The following is a 25,511-nucleotide window of genomic DNA, read 5'->3' as shown; positions in this document are numbered from 1 at the left end:
TGCAGCCAATCAAAGGCCATGTAATGAAAGTATCTGAGTTTTGCCATCATTACAGCAATCTTGCAAAGGAAACTGGCATTGAAATTCCCCATTCCTATATCAGTTGTCAATCATCATTCAAGGGAAAACACCATGCTCATTTGGATGATTTAGTTGGGGATCAGGTCATGCTTTGAGCTGGGGGCTTCCAACCATATGGTTCTATGATTTATTTCACTTCATTTCATTGTCTCTCAGCAGGAGACTGATCGAGGCAAACACTCTTAGTTCCAGCCAAGTATAAATATGTACCCATCTCACAAACGATGAATTCTTGCCACAATGATGAGATGGCCATCTGCTTTTACCAGCCCCAGGAAGACATATTTCTGTCACTGGTACATGTTGCATTGAAAATTCGGGGAGATACTTGGTCAGATCCTGGCCACAAAGGTTTCAACGTCAGTGAGGATGACGCAGTTGCTTGTACTCCAGGTAGCCTGTACATGTTCCTTCACCAGTAGTATAAGGCCAATTTCTCCTTGACTGTGATGCTGTTGAAGAGAACCTGGAGAAACAAGAATTAGGGAAATTCAAGATGCTTAGTGTAGCTCAAGACATTTTATACGGTGTGAGTGGTGGAAAGAAAGGGACGCCAAAGCATATTGGACTTGGGATGCACCTCCCATCAGGCAATAAGGTCAAAACAACTTGTTCAGCTTTTCCCATAAGGCTGTCCACAGTATGTGGTTATGAAGAAATCCTAAAGGTGGACACAGCCCTTGCAGAGAAAACCAAACAAAATATGGATGCTGAGAATGGTGCTGTTATTCCCCCAAGACCTGGTTCCCAGGAAGTTTGTTCACTATAAAGCCACCAATATTTCCATAAATGATGCCTCTCTGAATGGCAAGAACATATTCCATGCAACCCAAGTTTGGCAAAGAGAATCTATCCCTTATCTAAATGTTGAATGATCTAAACAGCAGCATGCTCAATGCTCCCGAAGCAGTCGACACCATCAAAGCAGCCAATGTAAGAAATGGTAAAGCTAAACCAGTATTCAAGGACCATGTTTGCAAAGAGTGGTACTAAGACTCTGAAGAACAGTGAAGAACAGTGCAGACAAGAAGAGCTTCTGATATTTAGCTTTATCATTAAATATCAAAATGAGAACCCAAGAGGTGGATGGGCCCATTTCAACCAGTTGTACACAACAGAACCAGAAATAAACTGCCACTGGATACTTGCCAGTCATTCAAGCTTCTGCCCATAAACTAGACACACTCAATACTCCTGTATGGAGATACAAACATGTGCACATGTTTGTGCTCAGGCTGCAGTTTGTGGGTCTAACTGTTGATGAAACTGTACCATAAACTGATAGAACTGAAATGGGCCACACTAGAGTAGAGAGAGTGACTTTTCCATGATTAGGAGGGATGAACTTATAGGCCAGCACACACAGGCTTCAGGACTTGCACTGGATTGAAAGTGGAGTTCTTGATCCAAACTCTACCGAGCAAGCTACGAATGGCAAGTCATACGTTAAGGCAACATGGGCCCACAAACTGACATTTTAAGCTACTGTGGTACCTGCTTCTTCCACAACTCTTGGATTTTATAGCAGTGCACGATCAAGAGCACAAAGAGGATATTGTCAAAGCTCACCAGTCACATTCTTCTAGTGACATCACGTCCGTTTGCACTTGAAAGAGTTTGAAATCTCACATCCACGTTTGTGAGCAGCAAAGGTCAAGGTAGTGTGAACTTCAGGTTTTGGTGACAGTACATGAAAATGGTGGCCCTATTGTTCATGTTCAACCATGCCCAGAGAGAAAGAAATTGGGAGATGCATCTCTTCACCCTTCAAGCGTACACTGCCATTTTTCATGTGATATGACCACAAAAACTATGCAAAGTGGGGTGCCATCTGCATTGCAGAAATGCATCAACTACCAGCTGAAGTGCTTGAGGAATTCCTGCAAGGGAACTTTGTTGTCAAGAGATCATGTCAGAAGTTCAACCAAGTAGACCCTGATCAGAGCCAAGAGTAGCTTAATGGCACAGGAAAGAAAGGAGATGGAATTTTAGGCATTGCCGACACTCAGCCCTCAGCAGACAGGCCTTTTCTTACAACCTGAGAGTCCCTATCACAGCAGACACTAGACATCCGTGTTGGTTTGGATGACCAATTTATTCACAAATCTTTCATGGGGTGTTCATCTCACACTAGCCTAGGCAGGGTTAATAAGGATGAGCAGGGGCCAATTAAGTGGATAGACCACAGATGAGGGAAATTAGGTGGGCTAAGTAACCATAGATTGATGAAGGAGCCCAGCTGAGAAGGAACAGGTGGGGTTAATATAAACCCAGGAAGCTGGCAATCAAAAGGGGCTGCAGTGAAGGAGCCTGCAGCCACTCTCTGGATGTCAGGAGGACACTCAGAAGGAAGAAAACTCAGCAGGGGAGTAAAAACCCCAGGAGATTTAGGCCATGAAGGAAGAGTTTATTCAGAAGGAGAATGGAGCAAAATCCTGAGAGGCGCAGAGTAGAAAAAGTCTCAGGAAAATGGCAGCAAGGTGGGACATTGCAGACCTTGGTCACTGAATAGAGTCCCTGAGCTGAACCTGGTGTAGAGGACAGGTCTGGGTTCCCCTACCAGCCACTGAGGAAGTGGCACAGTCAGGGCAGTGAGGGAGAAGACTGCCACTTTGGATGGAGAGGCTTTGATAACCTCCCAGAAGGGGAAAATACACAGCAACTTGGCTGAACAGCCAAGCCATGTAGAGAGAGCACCCTGAGTCTCCGAGAGAGAAAGAGAGAGAGAGAGGGATGGCAGTGCACATGAGGGGGCACCAGACCTGGAAGAAGCTAATCCCCAGAACAGTCAGCTAGGAGGTGCCCTAGCAGTGAGTGGTGACTGGTGCACCCTTTACAGGGTCAAGAAAGCCAAGCAGTGTGCCAAAGAAGAAGAAAGTGCGCACTTATGAACACTTCAGAGGTTCAAGATTTTCTCCAGATAGGAACAATATTTTTGGTTGCAAAATATTGCAACAAAAGATCTGGCTGCTGGAGCGATACAAGACACACTGTTGAAGGCATAGATCCTAGAACAAGTGCAGCTGGAAAGCTTTGTGGAGAAATGGCTTTTGGCACAAGAGGGAGAACCTGAATGTGTACACATTCATGATCCACTACCAAAAAATAATGCTCCAACTTTTTCCATGATACATGAGATAGGGAAAGAAGTAAAAGAAAAAACCTCAAGCATGAAGGCAGACAGAAATATTCTTCAGCAACTTATCACAGCCTATGAAGCCGGCAGGACTATGAATTTGCAATATATTTTGAAACATGAGTTAATGCCTGCCCCTTTGGCATTAGCACACATAAGCGGCAGTCCGAGAACAAGTACAAAAGCAGTACTGGGTGATGTACCCACCATTAGTTACCCCTTTGGGGAGAAGCTGTCTTGTGACAGACACACAAGCTTTGGGACAAGCTATAGGAAAGCCATCAGTATCCAAAATATTTGGAGACCTTGCAGGGACATTTGTAAAAACAGTACTTAGGACTGGAGCAGACTTCCACAGAATAGACATTGTGTTTGACAGGTCCTACAAGGAATCTGTTAAGTGTGGTACAACACAAAAATGCTAAAGAGGTACAAGACCCATCTGAAGACTGGTGGAAATCAAATTATGTGCATCTTCCAAGTAACTGGATGGAGTTCATTGAGTTTCCAGAAAATAAGGAGGACCTTGAAACATTTTTATATAAGCAACTAATGACAGAAGAACCACATGACAAAATCATCAGTCTGACTGGTGGGTTTCAGGATGAGACTGAAATACAGTGCTCAACAGCAGTCTGTGACACCAGTCAAGTGTGTGCTCATCAGGAAGAAGCAGACACAAAAATGATTTTACACTGTCCACACTGATGCTGACAGTGTGGTTGTCGCAGCCAGGGATGCTGATGTAGGCTTTTTTTGGGTTGGGGTTGCTATAGCAAAATGTCATGTAGGCAGCTTTGGATGAAGCCAAAGTACTTTCCTATTCATGCCATTTGTGAGAAAGTACAATATGGACCCACTGTTCGGAGAACTCTGCTCCCGTTTCATGCCCTGACCGGTACTACTTTTATTGCTGGACAAAGCAAGAAGATCTCATGTAAAGTTTTTCAGCAACACCATCCGTCTTGTAAAATGTGACCTAGACTCAAAGGAGGTGAAGAATGCAGAAAAGTTTATTTATAAAATGTATGGCATGCCAGAGGTCCCCAGCACTGACAAAGCACGTTACTTTGTTCACACACGTAGTTATCATAAGCTTTACCCCCAACAAGTGAGGAACTTTTTGGTCACATGCAGAAAGCTCACTACCAGTCACTAGCTTGGAGACAGTCCCACTGCCCAAAAATCCTGTATTTCCTCCTCCAAAGACAATGGGTTGGAAACTGGAGGACAGTTCATGTAACAACCACCAATGCCAGCAGATTGCATGGAGGCAATATTCTGTGGCTGTACAAGAGGGTGCAGAAGTCAGTGACGCAGGTGCAGGGCAGCGCAGCCTGTCTGTGCAGGAGAGCATGCAAATGCAGAGAACTGGAACAAGGTTGTACCAACTTACATGACAGGTCACCAGGACAGTACTATCAAATAAATAGCTGTGCCATAATATGTGACCTAAAAAGACTGATTCAATCTGCCACTGTATACCAGCGTTTCTTGAAATAGTACATTAAGATGTGTGCTTAACTTGTGTGCATTAAAATGCTTACTTAAAGTTTAGTCAAGAAATATTTTCACTTGTTTCAAAAATAGGTGTTTTCAGATTATGTGTTGCTCTTTCATGGTTGTATAACATTAAAATATTTCTAGTACGTCTTGCAAATGAGAAACTGAAATCCAACGGCTTTCTAAAAAGGTTGATCACTATTTGATCACTTTCATTACATCATATTGCTCATTAATATCCAAATGAAGTATGTTAATCCCTAGACAAAAAGGGAAATAAAGATTTACACTCCAGCAATTTACATGTTACTTTGTTTGTGAGGCCTTTATACACAGCATACAGATTGGTAACAACCATATTTGGATTCAGCACACCCTAATTATCTTTAAAAGACTTAACAAGTTTTAACAAAAAAAATGCCTCTCACAGTTAACTTTTTTGAAAATCTGCCTAGGCTATTGCTCAAGAAACAGAAGTTTTGTCTCTCAAGAAAGTAACATTCATTTGCATCTGTGAACGATTTTTAAATAAAAAGTAAACAAAATAGCAAAATAGAACATTTTTGTAATACATGTTTATAGTAAATTACGTAAAGGGGTTGAGTTCAGACTAATTCTTCACTTTAGTTCACATTGTCATTTTTCCCCTTCAGCTAGCATTAATAAGAAAGCAGTAACCACCCTAATGTCTAATGCCCTGGCTTTTTTCAGCTTTAAGTCAAACTCTTAGTATTATTTAAACATAGGAGCTGCATCTAATATAATATTAAACTATTTCACTGAGTCAAAAATGTGAATGAATCCTTACTTATCTTAGAGATAAAGCATGCTTTTAAAATCAAATATGGCCTAACATTAAACAGAACAGACGATCTATCCTTCTCTTTTGGTTCTAAGGGCCATTTTTCAACTGGCCTCTAAAAACTGTTGGTAGTATAAGTGAGAAAATCCTTTTTCACATGTATGTTGATTTATTGCAAATGCAGGGAACCAGTTTTTCCATCTGATGCTATTTATACATGTGCAAATAGAAATTGTTCAGCATGCGAGCCAAAGTGCCTGCAATTATAATACATGTATTTTTATTTCTTATGTTTATTGCAGTAGTAATTAATGACTCCAATCATAGACAAGATTCTGTACAAACATAACAGAAAGACAATGAATTTGCTGAGTGAATATCTGACTTAGAAGGTGATGTTATTCCTTCAATCTTGAGTATGATGGGATGGGATGATCCTCCATAACACATTGATGTTATCAGGTTAATAATAGGATTGACAGGTATTGTATTTTAATTGCTTCTTCTTTTGTTTTACATGCAGGCATATTACAGGCAAGTTTCCTGACTACCCTAATGAAGAGGAGGGAGGTTCAACTGCGATTTTTTCTCAGAAAACCCCAGACCAGGTATTTTAATGTCTTTCCCCCTTCAAAAAGGGATAAAATGCTTAGAGATTGAAACTAAGAGACACAAAAGTGTCCATGCCTACCCAAGTGAGATTTTATACCAATGGTCTCCACTGCTCTAAAATTTTGTGGTTAAATTTGTTATCGGGATGGCAATGGCTATGTGCTCAAAGTACATAAGAATGGCTACACTGGGTCAGACCAAAGGTTCATCTAGCCCAGTATCCTGTCTTCCGACAGTGGCCAATGCCAGGTGCCCCAGAGGGAATGAACAGAACAAAGAATCATCAAGTGATCCATCCCCTGTCTCCCATTCCCAGCTTCTGGCAAACAGAGGCTAGGGACACCATCCCTGCCCATCCTGGCTAATAGCCATTGATGGACCTATCCTCCATGAATGTATCTAGTTCTTTTTTTAACCCTATTATAGTCTTGGCCTTCACAGCATCTTCTGGCAAAAAGTTCCACAAGTTGACTGTGTGTTGTGTGAAGAAAAACTTCTTTTTGTTTGTTCTAAAGCTGCTGCCTATTAATTTCATTTGGTGAAACCTAGTTCTTGTGCTATGAGGAGGAAATAACACTTCCTTATTTACTTTCTTAAGCAAGTAAATTTAGTGTTTCCATTACTCCTCTGCCTTTATAAACAGAGATTAATTCCCATGTAGCAACTAAGCCACATTTGAAGGCGATATATAAAGTATGTAAATTACACATTGATGAGTGAGTGTAAGGGAGTCAAGGGCAAAGAAGTCTCTTAGAAGAGTTACACCAGTTTACCTCAATGAATTTTTTTTTAAATGTATTCAGTTAGACTGATGCAAACCCCCAATGCAGATACATTTAATCCATTTTAAACCTGGTTTTAAGAAGTTTAGTTCGCATCAGTAAATTACCAAATTAAGCTAAATCATTTTAAGTAAGGACTCGTATGTCTCTACATAGGTGTTTGCACTAGTCTAAGTACACTGATTTTAAAATATTTAGTTAAACCAGATAAAGGTTTCTAATATACACCAGGCTTAAGTTGCTTTAATTTACTGCCACTGAACAATAAAAAGGTTTGAGTTAAAGTGAGGGAAGAGGCTTAGTTTATCTTACACCTTTTTGCAACCCCTCTCAGTTGCTTTTCCTGTTAAAACCTTTTTCTGGCCCCTCTAACCAATAAAAGCAGCTTGTAATCTCTTTCCTTGACCATCAAGATGTCACATGGAGAATGTGATTAAGCTCAGTTGGCACGGCAAAGGCAGAGATTGGCACTCAGAGCCATTTCCTCCACCAAAAGTGACCTTAGCTGGATGATGAATCTGTTAGGGAAATAACTTTAGGAACTCCTGTACATGAGAGTAGTATTTGACCCACTGAGTGAACCAGACTGGCTGTAAATATTGTGTAAATATTGACTCGCCTAGTCTAAGGCAGAGTGCTCTGAATGTCAGTTACTTTGCTCAGAATAAGGAAAATGATAAGAAGTGGGTGTCTGTGTCTCACCCAAACTGAAGTTGGGCATACTCTAGCTTACAGTTTGCTCGGGTCAGCCTGCCAGTCTCTCTATCTAAACCTCATTGTTGTTCCATCCCAGACAGAATGAGGAAAAACAGTCCGTTAAGTTTTTCAGGTTTTAAAGTAGAAACATATGCTGGAGTCAAGAGGGCTCTGTAGGCTGTTCTAAGCAGCAGGGGAGCTCTCCAGCAGGTATTGCTTATTATTAGAGATGGCTTCAGGGGACATGAGGATAATTAGACCTGCCCCTGCCAATAAAAAGAACAAACAAAATTCAAAAAGAAAATATGAAAAGAAATGGTACCACCAAGCAATACTGATTTGCAGTAGATTTTGGAGTATGTTTTTCCCCCTTTTTTAATTCCTATCTTCATTTATTTTGCTATATTTCTTGGGCATTTGCTTCATCATTACATTCTAAATACAAGAATTCTAAAACCTGGAACAACAGCTTGAGAGATTGTTTTACTATCCGCTTTCTCCCTGCCCTAAAAGAAAACAATAGAGAAGAAAAATACCCCTATTTCTTCTGGCAACATTATCAAAATTATCTGATTTGACAGAATTTCTGCCTCCATTTTTCTCCTTAAGATCAGCATAGTTGCAATCAGAACATGACCCATGTTCTCTCAGATATTCAGAATGTGTTTGCCCTATAGAGAGGATACCGAAGTATGTTAATGAATTTGCTACCTGACTGTCAAATACACAAGTAAAAGATCTTGTGTTTGTCTGACTCAACAAATTGTTGATGCCGGAACAACAACTACTATGTAATTGTTTTTGTTCAACTCTGGTATTCTGGGTAATATAAATCAATGGGAGTTTTGCCATTGACTTCAATGGGGCCAGCACTTCACCTCTTGTATGTAATGCCTTCTGTGAATAGGTTGGTTACTATCAGTTAAACTCTATGAAAAATGAAGACAGGATTGTATTTAAAAGTGAACATTTGATAAAGCCTTGGGTAAAGACACTTAAGGGAAAATAAAATAAAAATGTATCATTTCACAAACCTACATTAGTATACATTCAATATTTCCTTATCCTTTGATGACTATGACCTTATTTGACTTTATAATATAGCCTGGTACTTCTACACAAACTATGCTTTTGTACTTTGAGGGGAATTGTGTGCATATATTTAACTGAGGTGAAATATAAATAATAAAAAATATTAATCATAATAATTAAAAATAAAGTGTGCAAAAGGTGTCCCTGTAGGAAATTCTCTGGTTATTTATTTAGTGAAAAATATATGATTTCTTTGTTGACAAGAGGCTTTTGTCCCTTAAGGAAATAATTTAAGATTTTGGTGAAAATCAATACAATCTTACTGCATCTGTTTCAGATTTTTATCCCCTGTCTGTAACTCTGCATGAAAGTTACCAAATATTTTTATTTTAGGAGGCACTTCTGAGTTCTATTGGCATTATTTTAAAAGTAAAGTATCTCCAGACTATGATTAAAGATAGATATTTGTTTTATATATGTGAATAATGTGATATTGAAAGAGATTGAACAGACTTTCTGTATTCACCAGCCTGCCGTAATGGTATTGAATTACAGTTCTTCTGTCTTGTTTGGCTTAATTTTATAAGGGTGAAAAATAAGAATCTTGGTTGAGATTTTCAAAGCTGAATAGGGGGTTGTCACACATGAATGGTTCAAGAGTGATCATCTCTCCCTTCACCTGGAGCCCTAGGGACTCTGTAGTGACTCTTCTAATCCTTGGTGTGAATGGGCCTAGACTAGCTACCCATCCAGATACAGAATTACACTGATGCCTGAGATGAGCATTAACCACGGCCAGCTGCTTGATAAATACTGTTGTTGCAGTCAAAAAGCTAAAAGGATTGTGCTATTAATGGTCAGCCACCAGATAAGAACAGATGTATCTGCTCTGAGCTAGTCTGATGGCTCTGTGAAAGCAGGCACTTTGTGAACTGAGTTTCTCAGATCAGTCTTTAGAGGAAAGTGGAATGAACAGTAGTGACAAATGGACATGGAGGATCAAGACCCCAAACAGAGTGTAGCCATATTCTAGGTGGAGTTTACCTAACTCTAATAGACATCCAGGGGTGCCAGAAGTCTCATTGCACTGAAACTATGAAACAGTGACAGAAATTATTGTCAGTATGTGGAACCTGAACTCTCTGAAGAAGCTGTTCAGTTTCCAGAGGTTAATGATGGCCCAAAAATCTGCTTTCCTCTTCCATATGAGAAAGTACCATGAATACAAGCCTTTCCCTCTGCATTTCTGAGATGCTACTTCTACAGGCCTACTTCCACTCTGCTCTGAGCCATTCTTCATGAAAGAGATTCCTGGAAAGAATGGAGGGGAACATTGGGATGTGGCACAGAGAAGATCTTGATTGCCTATCCAAGGTGAATGGTCTATAGTACCCAGCGGTCCATAGTAATTCTACTTTAGGCTACCAGAAAATCAAGTAAACCATCCCCAAAAGGAGGGGGAAAGGAACTGGAAGTGAAAACTAGTATTGGGCTCCTAAGCAACCCATCGTATCTGCAGCCTTTCTCCTGAAGGAAAGCATGTTGGAAAAAGCTGTTCTTTTCTTGAAATGTTTTAGATTGTCCTTCCACTTCTGATGTTGCCAAAGCCTCCTCTTCTGGGATTGATGCTGGAAACCTGAAAACACCAGATAAGGTCCCTGATACTGGACAGAAGATGAAACAATCAGGCCAGAAAAGAAAGACGGAAGTAGTCCCAGAAACCTAGAGGCATATTTTCCCTAGCATCTTGTCCATTTTGAAACTGAAAAGACCTTCCCTTTCTAACAGGTCCTCCACACAGGCCTAAAGGCTTTGACTACTCACAGGTTGCATCAGTTTTAATTAAAATAAATATTTAAATGGCTGTAGTTAAGTCCGTGCAAACCTCTTAAATTGAGCTAGGAGTACCAATTCAAATTGCTGATGCCAGTGTATGAGTCAGGGTGTCCAAAAATCCTAATCCACTTGTAGAACTTGCTTGAATGCTACTACCAGGCCTCTAGATCATCAGGAAAATGCTTGATTAAAGGCAGCATCTTTCCTGAAGGTGAAACTGGCCCCTAGTCAGTAACTGGCCAAGCAGATATTTGGAGTAGACTTTCCTTCCCCTAAATGTAAATCTCTTTGGCATCCTTCTTGATGAGAAGGCCTGACCTGCCTTGGACTTCTCATCCCTTCACTGACTGACACCACCAGTGAACCAGGAATAAGATGGGGTAGGAAATAATGCTGCTGTGGCACCTGAGAAAGGCAATCTACCTCTTACATGGAGAGCTTAGATTTATAGTACTTAGTGAAGAGCCAGATTTGCAAAGGTATTTAGGTACCTAAAGATGCAATAGGTACCTCGTGAGATTTCCAAAAATGCCTACAGGAGTTAGGTGACTAACTCCCATTCCCGCTCATTGGCCCAGTGAATATTTTATTATATATACACAGTAGAACAGCTCCAACAGGAGAGATTGAGAGGTACCAGCCCCAAAATACCCCATATCCCAGTGGTTAAGGCACTCTCCTGGGAGGCCTAAGTTCAAATTCCTGCTCCACATCATTTCCCCCGTCCCACCCGGTTCCTCATTAAAAACCACGAACCTGGCTTAGGCGCCTAACTCCAGGAGGTTTATCGCTGTAAATTCTAAGTAGAGGGAGGCTTCTCACTACTGTGGAAGGGTGGGACTTAGGCCGTACCCCTCTCTTTGGCTCATTGGGCTGATTTTTGTGAATCCCTGTCTCCATGCTTTGTACAGGGACCCTGGGCCTGAACTCAGGCTTGTGGATTGCACTAGGTGGCAGGGTGTCCAACAGCTAGGCATGGCAATGCCTAACTCCCCCCTGTGAATCCCACCCTCAGTGACTTGCCCAAGTTCATCCTGTGATAGCGCAGGGAGTGCCTAACTCCCAGGTTAGTGCCTTACAACTGGACCATCCGTTCTTTGTCTTGTATTTGTTGTATGTAACGTCCGGGCCCCTGTTAATGCTTCTTTTGCTTAAATAAACTAAATTACAGGTCTTTTGGTATGCTGAATATTTCTTTTAAGATGGTGCCATTGTACGTCAGTTATTCGTGGTACTTAGACTAATCATATTTCCATTAAGTGTGGCAGAACTGGAAGCCTCAAAATCCCATCATGCTACTTGCAGGTAACACTTTGGATTCACTCTATTTGAGAAATGAATTCCCTTAGCTACCTTTAAGTTTGTTTCCTCTTGGTAAGGCATGTTTGAACACTGTTTACACTCCAGTGTGCATTTACAAACAAAACCTAAGCTTTTAAACCTTTAAAAGCAGCCACAGGGATTTGTACTTTGCAGGAATGGATCCTAGATGATGAGTGAGATTTTGAGGGTCCCCCTGGACTTTGCAAAGTCTTAGTTTGTTATGAGGGTCTGCCACACTTTGTGATCAATGGCAGATTAATACTCATCTTTAGTTTTGCAGACACTGTTCAAATCTGGTTTAACTCACAAGCACAGCTAGCTATTGTTCTATAGAAACTCCAGAATCTGTCTTTCACACTGTAGGTACTACAGTTCAAAGTATTAATTAACAAGTGAACAGAACATTCCATATGAGGGGTATGTGAATGTTTCAATATAGGGTTACATTAACACATAGTGAAACAGTGTGGTTCAGGATACCTTGGTCAAATATGACGTAACTCTCCAACCTGAGTCTTTCCTAGGTATAATGCAGGTAACTAAAGCATTGCTATTTATACCTGTACAAACTGTCTGAATAAATGAACTATTTTAGTTTCATGGTGCTGATAATAATAATTATGATCATTTGTATTGTAGTATTGCAAAGAGTCTCCAGTCAGGATGACGCACATGTGTTTGCACAGCAGACAGCACATAATCCTCCCCCCCATCCCCATTACTGTCTGCACACTATGAAGCTGAAATTACAGTAATTCAGAACTGACTTTCTATTCTTGACACACACATTTCATTTGCAACCAAAAATCCCAGGAAGCAGATTCTTTCTTTTCTTAAGCTTCTGAATGTTGGAAGTAATTGGAGGGATGATGTGATTTCTAGACAGCAACTGTAATGGCTTAATTCTAGTGAAGAGTCATTTATTAAAAAGGATTAATTGCAGAAACAAATTGTCATTTTGTTGGCAGTAGTATAAAAACAAAGGACTAAAACTGTCTTCGTAGAAGGATATCCAGAAGAATGAAATGCTTCACCGCTTATCAACGCAAGATATGACTGAATGGTGCTTGGGGTTTGAATTACCATATTTAATTAAATATAAGATACTGAAATGCTTGGGGAAATCCACTAGTGAGATTCCAAAGATTGCAACGTATAGTCACTTTCTTTCCACTGTGAGTTCTTTAATGCATCTTTAAAAGGCATTCTTCAGAAAATATATTTTACTGTTCTAGATATGTTTGTTTTAGCCATAGAAATATTTTGTCTTCTCTATTTTATTTTTTCCTGTATTGTCAGCATTTTAAAAATGCATTTTTGCAATTAAACAGTGTCACAGAGCTTGTATTTCATCATTACCACTAGTTACCTGACATGAGAATTAAATCTCCAACATTGTCTATAAGTATTGTTCTAACATTCTATACATTTCCATCCATCTGAGACATCACCATTCATGATGGGAAATGTCATCTTCTTCCTTTCAGTTTCATGCTAGTTCTGTTTCGGGTGTCCAGATAGCAAGTGTGAAAAATCAGGACACCTTTTTTTCCAGGCATATATAAGACAAAGCCCCTTATACTGAGATTTATGGTCACCATAGTCCTGCTATAAGGGACTAGTTAACATTGTCTATGTTGCAAAACAAAAATAGCAAGATCACTGCAAATAAACGCTTGATTGTGATGACTCATATGGTTGGGCACTTTGAAATAACCTGCTTTTCCTTGATAAATTTGAGCCTTAATACCCTCTCTTGGGATGCCTTTGTGTATGAGCCTGTTTTTGGTGCTTCCTATTAGGACTCCTCCTTTTTCCTGGTTTTTCCCTCAGAATCATAAAATCATAGAACTATAGGATTAGAGGGGATGGCAAGTGTCATCAAGTCGAACCCCCTGCCAAGATGCAGGATTTGTTGTGTCTAAACCATCCAAGACAGATGGTTCCAGCAGCCTTTTGAAAACCTTCAACGAAGGAGCTTCCATTACTTCCCTACAGTTTGTTCCATTGTCCTACTGTTCTTACAGTTAGGAAGTTTTTCCTGAGATTTAGATTAAATCTTCCATGCTGTAGTTTGAACCCATTGGCTCTTGTCCTGCCCTCTGCGGCAAGAGAGAATAATTTTTCTCCATTTCCTTATGGCAGCTTTTCAAGTATTTCAAGACTGCTATCAAGCCCCTGCTTAATCGCCTCTTTTCCAAATTAAACATAACCTTTGCTCATATAGCTTACATTCCATCCCCTTGATCCTCCTTGTCACTCATTTCTGGATCCTTTCCAGTTTCTCTATATTCTTTCTAGACATTGTTTACCAAAACTGGACACAGTACTTTAGCTGAGGCCTAACCAGCGCCGAGTAGAGCCGTACTATCACTTCCCATGACTTGTATACTATGCCTCTGTTAATGCAGCCCAAAACTGCATTTGCTTTTTTGCAGCAGCATTGTATTGTTGTTGACCCATGTTGAGGTTGTGATCCACCACAACTCCCAGATCCTTCTCAGCAGTGATCCCCCATTCTATATTAGGGAAGAAAATAGTGTCTTTGTCTTTGTTGAATTTCACTTTCTTTTCTATAGCCCAGTTCTCCAATTTATCAAGATCCCTTTGAATTTTAGCTCTATCCTCTTAAGTGTTTGTAACCTCCCCTGCCCCAGCTTTGTGTCATCAGCAAACATGATCAGTATGCTCTCTATTCCTACATACAGGTCATTAATAAAAATGTTAAACAAAACCAGACTCGGACAGATCACTGTGGAATCCCCTTGAGACCTCCTTCCAATCTGACAGCATTCCATTAAGTTACTCTTTGTTTGTGGTTGCCCTTTCTTTAGCATATCCTACTCCTACTGTACATGTAAGGCTGTATCAGAATTTGGCTTTGCAAATATTTAGCTGAATTTTTGGATGAAATGATTCCATTTAGCTATAGCAAGTCAGTTTTCCAATACCTATTTGAAGCCAAAAAGTAGCTGACGGAAGTCTAGGATTACACATTGCAAAATGCCTCGTAAAACACGTTGCAACAATGTGTTTTTGGAATGAGCAGCAGTCCTAGATTTCAGCACACTGCAGAAGGGTTGCAACAGCCAGATCAGAAGGCCATGAACTCCACCAATTTACACTGGACAGTAGGAACACTATCAAGATGGAGAAAACAAGCCAGGTTATTATCCAGGGCAAGCCTGAAGCAAGGCCCCAAATGATTCCTGGTGTCTCTGGGAGTTCAGCTCTGGGAAAGCAGGGCCCAGATGCCCCTTTTTCTCCTGAGAGTTCAAACAGGAGGATGAAGGGAGTATGGAGTGTACTCAGAGGCAGTAAAGAAATTAATATAGAAGAGTGGGGGAGAGGAACTATTAAAAAGGAAAAACGTGGGGACAGGAAAGAAAATATAAAGGGAGAGAGAGACTCATTGAAAGAATGATATAGAAGGCAAACAGTTGCATATAAATCGTATGCATGAGAGTGGGAAATAAAAGGGGGCAAGGGGAGAGAGAATGGCATAAAGAAACAAAGAATTAAGACCCAACACCTTTACAACTAGTAAAATATAATGGGCCAAGTCTTTAGCTGTCAGAAATTAGCTCTATTGATTTTAACAGGGCTATACCAGTTGACAATCTGGACCTCTGAGTTTATGGTCCTATATAGTGTTTGGCTTCAGACGAATACCATTTCTAAGGGGGTCCTATATTCAGCCAGATATTAAAGCTAGACATCCACTACATCCCTAAAGGAAACATCTCAAAGTTCATCTATATAAAATCAATCTGCTTTGGAAACACTGGGCCAAATTCTGAGGCGAGTCCAAGACTAGAAGGGGTCTAGGTTATGCCACTTTTTCTTGCTTCTGGGCCCACTGATATGTTATGGCTCTGGGTGGAATTCAAAACGTTGTTTCAGTCCATAAAGCCCTGAATGGTTTGGGACCTAGTTACCTCAGAAATCACCCCTCTTCCACAGTATATAGCCATCGCTGATCTAACCAGAAGTTCTCGAGCTGGAGCTTTCTCAGTGTAAATGAAAGAGGGCACCAGGCAGCGTGTTCTCTGTGCTTTGAAACTTGCTCTCCCAACCCCCTGGGTCTGCCAAAACCCAGATACAGTAGCCTTCTGGCCACTCAACAAAGCCCATCTTTGACCTCTCTTCTCTAAGGCTATTGTAACGGAAGTGGGTTGAGGTGAATACATTTATGGGAAATCATTTGCTGATTTTGTGGTTTTAACCATTGAGGTAGATGTCCAGAGCACAGACTGAGTGCTTATCATTACATTTTTGACATGTGAAATAAATAAATCCAGTCCATTTATACTCACTCACAGCCACTTAGCAAGGGGTGACATTTTGAAAATAGAGATCAATTAATGAAAAAAGCACAAGAATGTGAAACTGAAAGAGGGAGAGAAATATCAAATCATGACCCATCCTGAAAGTTAAAATGTATTTCAATTTGGCAGAAACGTCCCTTATCCTGCTTCCTATACTTTAATATTCCTTCTATTTAAAAACACCAAGATAATAGTGTGTGTTACTTTGACTCTCTCTCAGGTTGCTGCTGAGCTGGCTGCTAAAGAAGAAGCAGCAGCAGTAAAGAAAAAACCCAAAGAAAAGGGGAAAAAAGAGAAGAAGAAGAAGAAAGGGAAAGAAAAAGGGAAAGGAAAAGAGAAAAAAGGAAAGATGGATACTGTAAGGCATTTTAAAATATGAATTTGTTTAGTAGTTTGTGAAAGCTTCAGGCCTGTGCAATCCACATGGCATCGCTGGCCTCCATCCATTCAGGGCTTCTGCGTGTAGACAAACTGACTTGCCACCATTGCTTCAGCCCCACTTAGGAAGGGTTGGAAGAGGATGAGGTCCTCGTGCATCTTACTTCATCTAAGTTTGATGGCCATGGAGACTTTATTTAGGCTTCCAAAACCAGAGGCTTGGGGTGGGTGTTTGTGTAGCTGCCTGTATCTGACAATCGCTGGAGGAAGTCTGCCTGTGGAATGTTGATGTGGGACGATTGACTCTGGGGGGATGGATGGGAAAGAAGACGCGCAGAGGCTGTTACACTGCTTTAGAAGTATGATGTGTTCTCCACCAAGCACAGGTCTCTTTGGGTATGTCTACGCTACTGTTCCAAATCTGTGGCTGGCCCATGTTAACTGACTCAGGCTTGCAGGGCTCGGGCTAAGGGACTGTTTAACTGCAGTATAGACAATGCTTAATTTGTGCCAGGGCTTGCCAGGGCCACCCAGAGCAGGGGTGGGAAGTGGGGCAATTTGCCCCAGGCCCCGGGCCCCGCAGGGGTCCCATGAGCCCTGGCTGAGAATCGCTTCCCTGGCTAGAGGCACCTTTTTAATTTTTACTCACCGGTGGAGGTCCTGGTCTTTGGTGGCTCTTTGGCAGCAGGTCCTTCAGTGCTGCCGAAGACACGGAGTGAGTGAAGGACCCGTCGCCGTCGCCGACTCTGAGCGCCGCACGGTGAGTACAAGCATGGCAGGGGGTGGTACCTTTTTTTATGTCTGCTCCCGTGCTTTGCCCCAGGTCCCCTGAATCCTCTGGGTGGCCCTGGGGCTTGCCAGGACTGAGTCTCAGGACCTCTAGGCTGGGAAGTTCGTAGCCCTGGCACCGCTGGGCTTGCTGCATCAGTTATGAATGTAAAAATATTACTGAGCCCCAGCACCTCTTTCATTACAAATTAAGCCCTGGGTATAGACATTCAGGCTTGAGCCAGAGCCCAAGCTCTAGGATCCTGCAAGATGGGAGGAGTCCCAGCGCTCAGGCTCCAGTCCAAGTCCGCACATCTATGATGCAAATTAAACAACCCCTTAACCCGAGTTCCACAAGCCTGAGTCAGCTGGCACGGGCAAGTCATGGGTGTCTAACTGCAGTGTAGACATACCCTTGGTGTGCAGATGGGAAAATGCTGGCTATCACCCTGCCCAAGCATTACCTCTTTGAAGCCTGGATTACCTGGGCAAAGTTAGCCCCCCACACCCTTTCACTCAAGAGGTGGAAAGACCAGCATTCTTCCTGCCCTGTGAAACAGGCAAACTCTTTCCCTGAAGCTAACATTTTGCCAATCCAATCTGCATGCTTGCTTATATTCCAGACTAATTTTTTTAAGTACAATTTACTATCTGCAAACCATTTATTTTATAATGTAAACCGATGTTTTGCTATTCTGTAGATAGTGGTCATGTTTTTTTCAATTCGCTTACTTAAAATGACGTAAAGTATGAGCTCTTTTCACCTCACATTGTTTGTAGGCCAAATTTACATTTTTGCTAACAAAGCTACTAGAATGCTATCCTCCCTGAAGGTTTTGAATGGTTGAGATTCTGTTACTCCAATTGGCTTTTTTCAATAGCAGGTTCATGGAAGAACATACCAGACAAATGATATGCCAAGCAAAAGGTTGTGATGGATTTTAGCTACATTGTCTTAATTCTAAATCATGCTGTGCAATCAGAATTTTTGACTTTTGCTGTAACAGCAACTTTTGTTGCTTGTGAACTTTCTAGAGTGAGTTCGTTTTTTGTAGGTACCATCAATCTTTAATCTTTTAGTGAGTGTTAGGAGGAGGGGATTTCTGGGGCCCAGACATTCCCTGACTGTAAACTCTTCTGAAGAGAAGTTATTTAGCTCTAACTGTGGGACACTCATATAACATGAAGACTAGGGTTTCTTAGGCAATGTCCATCAAGCTGTCTGAAAACACAGAAACAGCTGGCCACGAGACTAAACTAAGTGAAATAAATAAGTGTCAATCTTTCTAATGTAGAGGTTATCAGATTCTGACACTGTAACATGGGAGCATCCATTTACAGTATATTGGAAGTAGCTGTCTTCATATGTCAAAGATAGTAAGTGGATAGTCTGAAGAACTTTAAACTCATCCTCTTCTGCTCCAGTCAGGACTACAGAGCTAGCAGAATACCTGCTGCATCCTGGGTTACCAAGTCAGAATGCCTCCACTGATTCACACTGGTACAGAGCACCTCTGCACTATCCCTCCCCTCAGTGCAGGACACAATATAGCCCTAAGAGAAGAACCAACTGACAGTCGTTGTATATCTCTACCTAATTGAGGGCTTAAAGGAATAATTAGAATTACACTGGTTAAATGACCATGTCAAACAGAGCCATGCAATCTAGGATATTAACCAGTTCTCTTCAGCCTGAGAAGCATTTACCAATATGTCCTTGTACTGCTAACTGAGGCCTTGCTTCTAATTCCCCCACTCTTCCTAAATGGCCCTCCCAAAACAAAACCCTAGTATGTCTCTATCCTGTCCCTCAGCTAGTACATTGGAAAGGGTCCTTCCACATGTGCTGCAAAAATGTATCCCAACAGTACTTCAGTTTTTAAGTCACCAAGGAAAAGGTCAGGAGGAAATAGCTTCAGAGCCACTGAACATTCTGAACCAATTCTGAGCTTCAAAGATTGCAGTGAAATTCACGCCCCTGACTTAAAAACCCAACTTTCTAGTCTTTCATGAGTAGGGTGACCAGATTGGGGGCGGGGGGAGTGCTGCCAGTGGAGCAGCGAGCAAAAAAAAAAAGCAAGTGCTGTCAGTGGAATGAAATATCGGGACAAACACCTAAATATCAGGACATCTGGTCACCCTATTCACGAGGTAAGGTGATTGCTTTGTATCCCTCAGCGGATAAACAGTGATACCAAAAATGTGTCCCTGTCCTCTCATAGCTCTGGTTGAGTCTTGATAGGAAATTTTGAAGATTTGCTGAAGAAACAACAGTACAGAACTATGGGGGCTTTATAATTTTTTGTAGTTCTCCTCTCTTTTCATGCCCCAGCCTCTGTAAAGTAATAATCAAGTCCATTATATCAGGTGTTCTGTGGCTGATTGAGATAGAACAAAGAGAACATTATTTCCTGCTTGTAATACTGAAAAAAAATCATCTTGGAATGGTTCAGAAGTATTCTGAAAAGTTCTAACAGAAGGACCTTATTAAAATAAGCGTAGGCTATAAGTCATAGTGACGCAGTCAAACAAGGTCTTGTTCCTAACTTCAGTTTTTTAAAGAAAACAAGATTATGATCCCAGAAGGAGATTTAAATATTCCTTAAGTCTGATAGTGATCTTTAGAAATATACATTTGATATCAAAGTAACTTCATTCTCTTCCCTGTTAAGCGCTGATCTGATTTCCCATTGGGCACTAAGAAAGAAATAACAGAAACCTAGCACAGTATAATCTGTCTTCACAAGCCTTTTATTTTTGTGACTTTTCAAGTCATATGTTGAACCATTTGGAACTATTTAATATAGTAATATACTGTGTACTAACCTGCTTGTAAGACATAAATGTGGCGGTGGTCTCTCTACAAATTTCATCCAGCCGTATGGAGCTTAAAGCAACATTCTGCTATCAAGGAGATCCACAGGCAGAACCTCTTCACTGTGACCAGGAAAATGTAGCCAAGCAGCACAGTGAAAATCAATTCAGATTCTTCCCAGCCTTGCAGTATGGATTTCCCCATGCAGATCAGTCTGTGGAAAGATTCAAACACATGCTTAGTGCTCATCCAATTGTTGCCCTCATATCCGTGGCTGGATTGAAACCGGTATCATCGGTTCAAGGTACCCCACAACAGTTCACACAACATTGACTCAGCTATTCGATCATCTGAATGTAGAAAAAATATCAAGAAATTGATCTTTCTAAAACTATGTGAAAAACACTTACTGCTAATGTAGAATTTAGGCCCATATTCGTTGTAGCTGTTCTCTATATACTGAATTATTTTGAAAAAAAATCTATTTAAATATGTTGTATATTAATATTTGAAATGTATTGGCATAGAAACACTCTTTACTTCAAAGTATAAAATCAGTGAAGTTAGCCATCAAAAAGACTGCTTTGCTTATTCCTAAGGATAACAGAAATAATTAATATATGTGCACTATGCTGTTCAGTGGCTAAATAAATCAATGGGGAGCAATTGAGTTTTCAGGCTTCACAGCAATATTTGTGTCATTAACAAAATATAAATGCATGTCTGTTATAAATGCAACTTCTAATCACCTAAATGTCTTTTTGTGTAAAAAGTTTGATTTAAAAAAATTAAAAGCAATGCAACAGGGCTGGCCTGATAGTCTAAACGCAGTCCATCACATACTGCAGGAGATCCAGATAGGGATCCCAGACACCTCAGGTCCTGCAGAAGGTGGGAGTGCAGCAGAGAATTTGAGTTCCACCCCTGAATCCTCTTGCTTGCATTATTCTTCAGCATACCCCTCCAGCCAATCCTCACCACCTCCTTGTCATGTCATGCACTCTACGGATTAAAATTCCTTCATGCTTCCTTTCTTTGTTTGCCCCCAAATCACCTCCATGCCATCTCCCAGGCTGTTCCCTGTACCTGCAATATCCTTTATGATCCTTCACAGCACACTTCTCCTCTCAAAACCCATTTTTTTCTCTCAAACTGTAATCCTCTAATTGCCTAAAAACAATCCTTATTTCATGACACCAAAGCGCTTATCGCATTGTGGCTACAGCGTGAAGAAGAATGATTGGAAGGTAAATAGATTGCCATGCTCAAAGGTCCCATCTACACTACAAAAGCAAGTGAGTTTAACAACTTTTAAATTAATGTGACCCAACTGGTTTTGAACATGAACTGTCTCAATCTCTGTGGATGAAGTCCAACCATATGATCAGCTTGAAAAATATGATTTAGTTCAGGGGTCTCATCCAACAATTTTCACCAAATAACTTTTTGATAATCACTTGTGAATTAAAACTATGCTTGATCCCATTTTTCATTATTCTGTGACCTTGTCTTTTTAATAGCTGTCTATTCGGTGATTAATACAATGATATTCTATATTTTCTTCACACAGGAAGAAGAGGAGGGCTGGAAAATGGCTCCTAGTAACTTCCTCCCTATAATGGAGGAAGGAAACAACCAATATAAAGGTCAGTAGAGGGAGATAATAATCATAGTTGGAGTCTTCTTCTAATTAAACTTAGATTGGATGCCATCCATGTAACATCAAACTAAAGCATGGAACATTACAGAAGTGCAAGTTTAGACAAAGTCAAATTTGGAAGGGGATTCCTCCTGCACCTGTAGTTGATTTTTGACCTTTCTGGACATCATAAAGCAAGGACCAGATTCCAATACCCTGACTCAGGCCTTTGTCTCCGATCATACAGCTGACAGTATGCAGTCAAAGCAGTTGCTCTCACTATAGGCGCAAGATCACGGCTGTACTCTGTGACTAGACACTTTGATTTCAAGAGGACGGTTATTAAAGTAAAGTGCTACTCAGTGCTAGGAAAGGTGGCAGAATCAGGCCCAAAGTATTTGTAGTGCATCTGTAAGCGCTTTAATTTTTTGTAATTTTTATTTCAGAAAAGTCATCTGTGCTTATGTATAGTATTGACTGGCCACTAAATGGAAAGCTCTATCTAGCAGTTACAACCACATTCCTTACATTTCTTACCTTCTTTGCCCTCTCATTCATTGACAAGGCTGTTGATACACACTCTTCCACACTACAGTTGGTCAACATTTTCTGAAGGAAAAGATTGGATGTAGAAAGAGAGCTTTTCAAAATGGAGATTTTTTTTTTCAAAAAGCAGTTGATTTAAATGTTTGTGCTTCCTGCAAAGATTTTTTGCAACTTTTTTTGAAGTCAAAATGATTAGTCAAACTGACATCGAAGTTTTTTGTTTACAGAAAACTCTGCTTTTGGCAAATGAAAACTTTTAACAACATTTTTGATTAAAAAAAAAAAGTTTGAAATTTTCCAGTATTTTTCAGCAAAGAGTCCTGTGGCACCTTATAGACTAACAGACGTTTTGGAGCATGAGCTTTCATGAGTGAATACCCACTTTGTCAGATGCATGTAGTGGAAATTTCCAGGGGCAGGTATATATATGCAAGCAAGAAGCAGGCTAGAGATAATGAGGTTAGTTCAATCAGGGAGGATGAGGCCCTCTTCTAGCAGTTGAGGTGTGAAAGCCAAGGGAGGAGAAACTGGTTTTGTAGTTGGCAAGCCATTCACAGTCTTTGTTTAATCCTGAGCTGATGGTGTCAAATTTGCAGATGAACTGAAACTCAGCAGTTTCTCTCAATTTCTCTCAGTATTTTTCAAAAATTTTCAACCAGCTCTGTTCTCCCCCTTCCTCCACACTTGTCTCCTTTTCGCTATCCAAATCTCTGCAACTCATACCCTAGCTACTCAAAGGAGCTACCAAGAGTATTTCTACATAGCAAAAAAAACCCGTGGCTGGCCAGCCAACTCAGGCTGCAGAGCTGTTTCATTGCTGCATAGACTTCTGGGTTTGGGTTAAAGTCCAAACTTTGGGACACTCCCACCTCGCAGGCAGGGCCGGTGCTACCATTAAGGCAAACTAGGAGGTTGCCTAGGGCGCCAAGATTTGGGGGCACCAAAAAGTGGTGCCCTCAATTTTTTTTTTACAGCAGTTCCTCCCAGAGCACGCGGTCGCTGCTCCACTTCTCCTGCCTCCCAGGCTTGCAGAAACAATCAGCTGTTTGGTGCTGTAAACCTGGGAGGAAAATTAGAGCAGGGCTGCGCGCTTGGGGAGGACGCAAAGCAGAGGTGAGTTAGGGTGGCGAGGTGCTGCACAGCTCCGGGGGGGGCCTCAGGGCAGGGGGGGAGCTGCTGCAGGGGTGGGGGTGCCTCAGGGTGAAGGGGGGGCAGGGACCTGCCGCAGGGCTGGAGGGCGGGGGCACAAGTGAAAGTTTCGCCTAGGGCACAAAACTTCCTTGCAGCGGCCCTGCTCGCAGGTCCCTAGAGCCTGGGTGCCAGCCCAAGACAAGAAGTCGACACAGCAATGAAACAGCCCTGCAGCCCAAGCCCAGCGAGCCCAAGTCACCTAGCCCAGGGAGTCCAGGTCAGCTTGTCATAAACAGATAGCTAAGGGTTAACGTCTCTTTCACCTGGAAATAAGTATCTGAAGCACCTGACCAGAGGACCAATCAGGAAACAGGATTTTTTCAACTCTGGGTGGAGGGAAGTTTGTGTGTGAGTCCTTTGTTCTTGGTCTTCTGTCTGACTCTCTCTCGGCTATGAGGGGATTTCTATTTCCTACTTTCTAATCTTCTGTTTCCAAGTTGTGAGTACAGAGATCATAAAAACAATAGGGGTTATTGTTTTTTCTTTTGTATTTACATGTCTATAGTTGCTGGAGTGCTTTGAATTGTATTCTTTTTGAATAAGGCTGTTTATTCATATTTCTTTTAAGCAAATGACCCTGTATTTGTCACCTTAATACAGAGAGACCATTTGTATGTATTTTTCTTTCTTTTTATATAAAGCTTTCTTTTAAGACCTGTTGGAGTTTTTCTTTAGTGGGGAACTCCAGGGAATTGAGTCTGCAGCTCACCAGGGAATTGGTGGGAGGAAGAAGTCAGGGGGAAATCTGTGTGTGTTAGATTTACTAGCCTGACTTTACATTCCCTCTGGGTGAAGAGGGAAGTGCTTGTGTTTCCAGGACTGGAAATAGAGAGGGTGGACTCCCTCTGTTTAGATTCACGGAGCTTGCTTCTGTGTGTCTCTCCAGGAACACCTGGAGGGGGGAAGGGAAAAGGTTTATTTCCCTTTGTTGTGAGACTCAAGGGATTTGGGTCTTGGGGTCCCCAGGGAAGGTTTTTGGGGGGACCAGAGTGCCCCAAAACACTCTAATTTTTTGGGTGGTGGCAGCTTTACCAGGTCCAAGCTGGTAACTAAGCTTGGAGGTTTTCATGCTAACCTCCATATTTTGGACGCTAAGGTCCAAATCTGGGACTAGGTTTATGACACAGCTAGCATAAGCCAGGTGCAGGTTTTTCTTCACTTTGAAGATATACTCCAAGACTCCCCCAACCAGGAGGATCAAGAGTCTCTTGAGGCAGGGCTGCCCAGAGGGTTCAGGAGGCCTGGGGTCTAGAGCAGCGGAGTGCCCCCACCGCCGAATTGCCGCCAAAGACCCGGCACTTCTGTGGCAGGTCCCAGGGCAGAAGGACATCCTGCCACGGGTCTTCAAGGCACTTTGGAGGTGGGTCCCAGAGTGGAAGGACCCCCTGCCACCAAAGACCTGGAGTGCGAGAGTTTTCCAGGGCCCCTGGAGCAAGTGAAGAACCCCACTCCAGGGGCCCTGAAAAACTCTCATGGAGGCCACTGAGGGGCCTGGGGCAAATTGCCCCACTTGCCCCCCCCCACCCGGGTGGCCCTGTCTTGAGGTAAGAGGCTGAATAGAAAGTTTGGCTCATGAGCCAGTGTAAGGCCTCAAAGGTGCAAATAAGCTACAGCTATCTGACCTTGGAACTCCTGAGACCAAACTCTGAAGTAAAAGTTTGAGTTTCGCTGTCACTACTTCCGTGCCTACGTTCACTGTGAGAAAGGGTTTTTTTTTAATCTTTTTCTTCTTAACACTCTGCAGTGTTACTGACTTGCTGAATTCCTCACCTGAAACCCTTTGTTGTTATGCAATCACTCCCACTGAGTTGCCTCAGGTCAGCCGTGGGAAAAAGAAGTTATCAATTTGAAAATGAGTTGTAATCAGCGGAGTACTGCCCGGCCTCTACCTTGTTAACTCATGGAATTTCTCTTGTAAATTATAAATCATGGAGAGTTGCTTCATGGTAAGAATCAAAGGAGAGCTCAAAGCCCTTGAATGCACACATACAGCTCCCACTGAAATCAACAGGAGTTGCACAGATGTGAGAACCAAAGAAATTG

The 25,511-nt window shown here is 41.6% G+C and overlaps 1 protein-coding gene across 2 annotated transcripts in view; it reads left to right on the top strand.

Moving 5' to 3' along the window:
• Nucleotides 1-25,511, top strand: part of IQCA1 (IQ motif containing with AAA domain 1) — a 160,434-nt gene that overhangs the window by 79,070 nt on the left and 55,853 nt on the right. For both annotated transcript variants that reach the window (XM_050916495.1, XM_050916494.1), the window contains exons 7-9: nt 6,046-6,130; nt 16,352-16,489; nt 21,663-21,738. In XM_050916495.1, the coding sequence (XP_050772452.1) occupies nt 6,046-6,130; nt 16,352-16,489; nt 21,663-21,738 (299 nt within the window). The remainder of the gene's footprint in view (nt 1-6,045; nt 6,131-16,351; nt 16,490-21,662; nt 21,739-25,511) is intronic.

This window comes from Gopherus flavomarginatus, chromosome 10 (genome assembly GCF_025201925.1).
Source record: "Gopherus flavomarginatus isolate rGopFla2 chromosome 10, rGopFla2.mat.asm, whole genome shotgun sequence".
Taxonomy (NCBI): Eukaryota; Metazoa; Chordata; order Testudines; family Testudinidae; genus Gopherus; species Gopherus flavomarginatus.
Note: the sequence above shows the minus strand (reverse complement) of the source record. Positions and strands in the feature narration are given on the sequence as shown.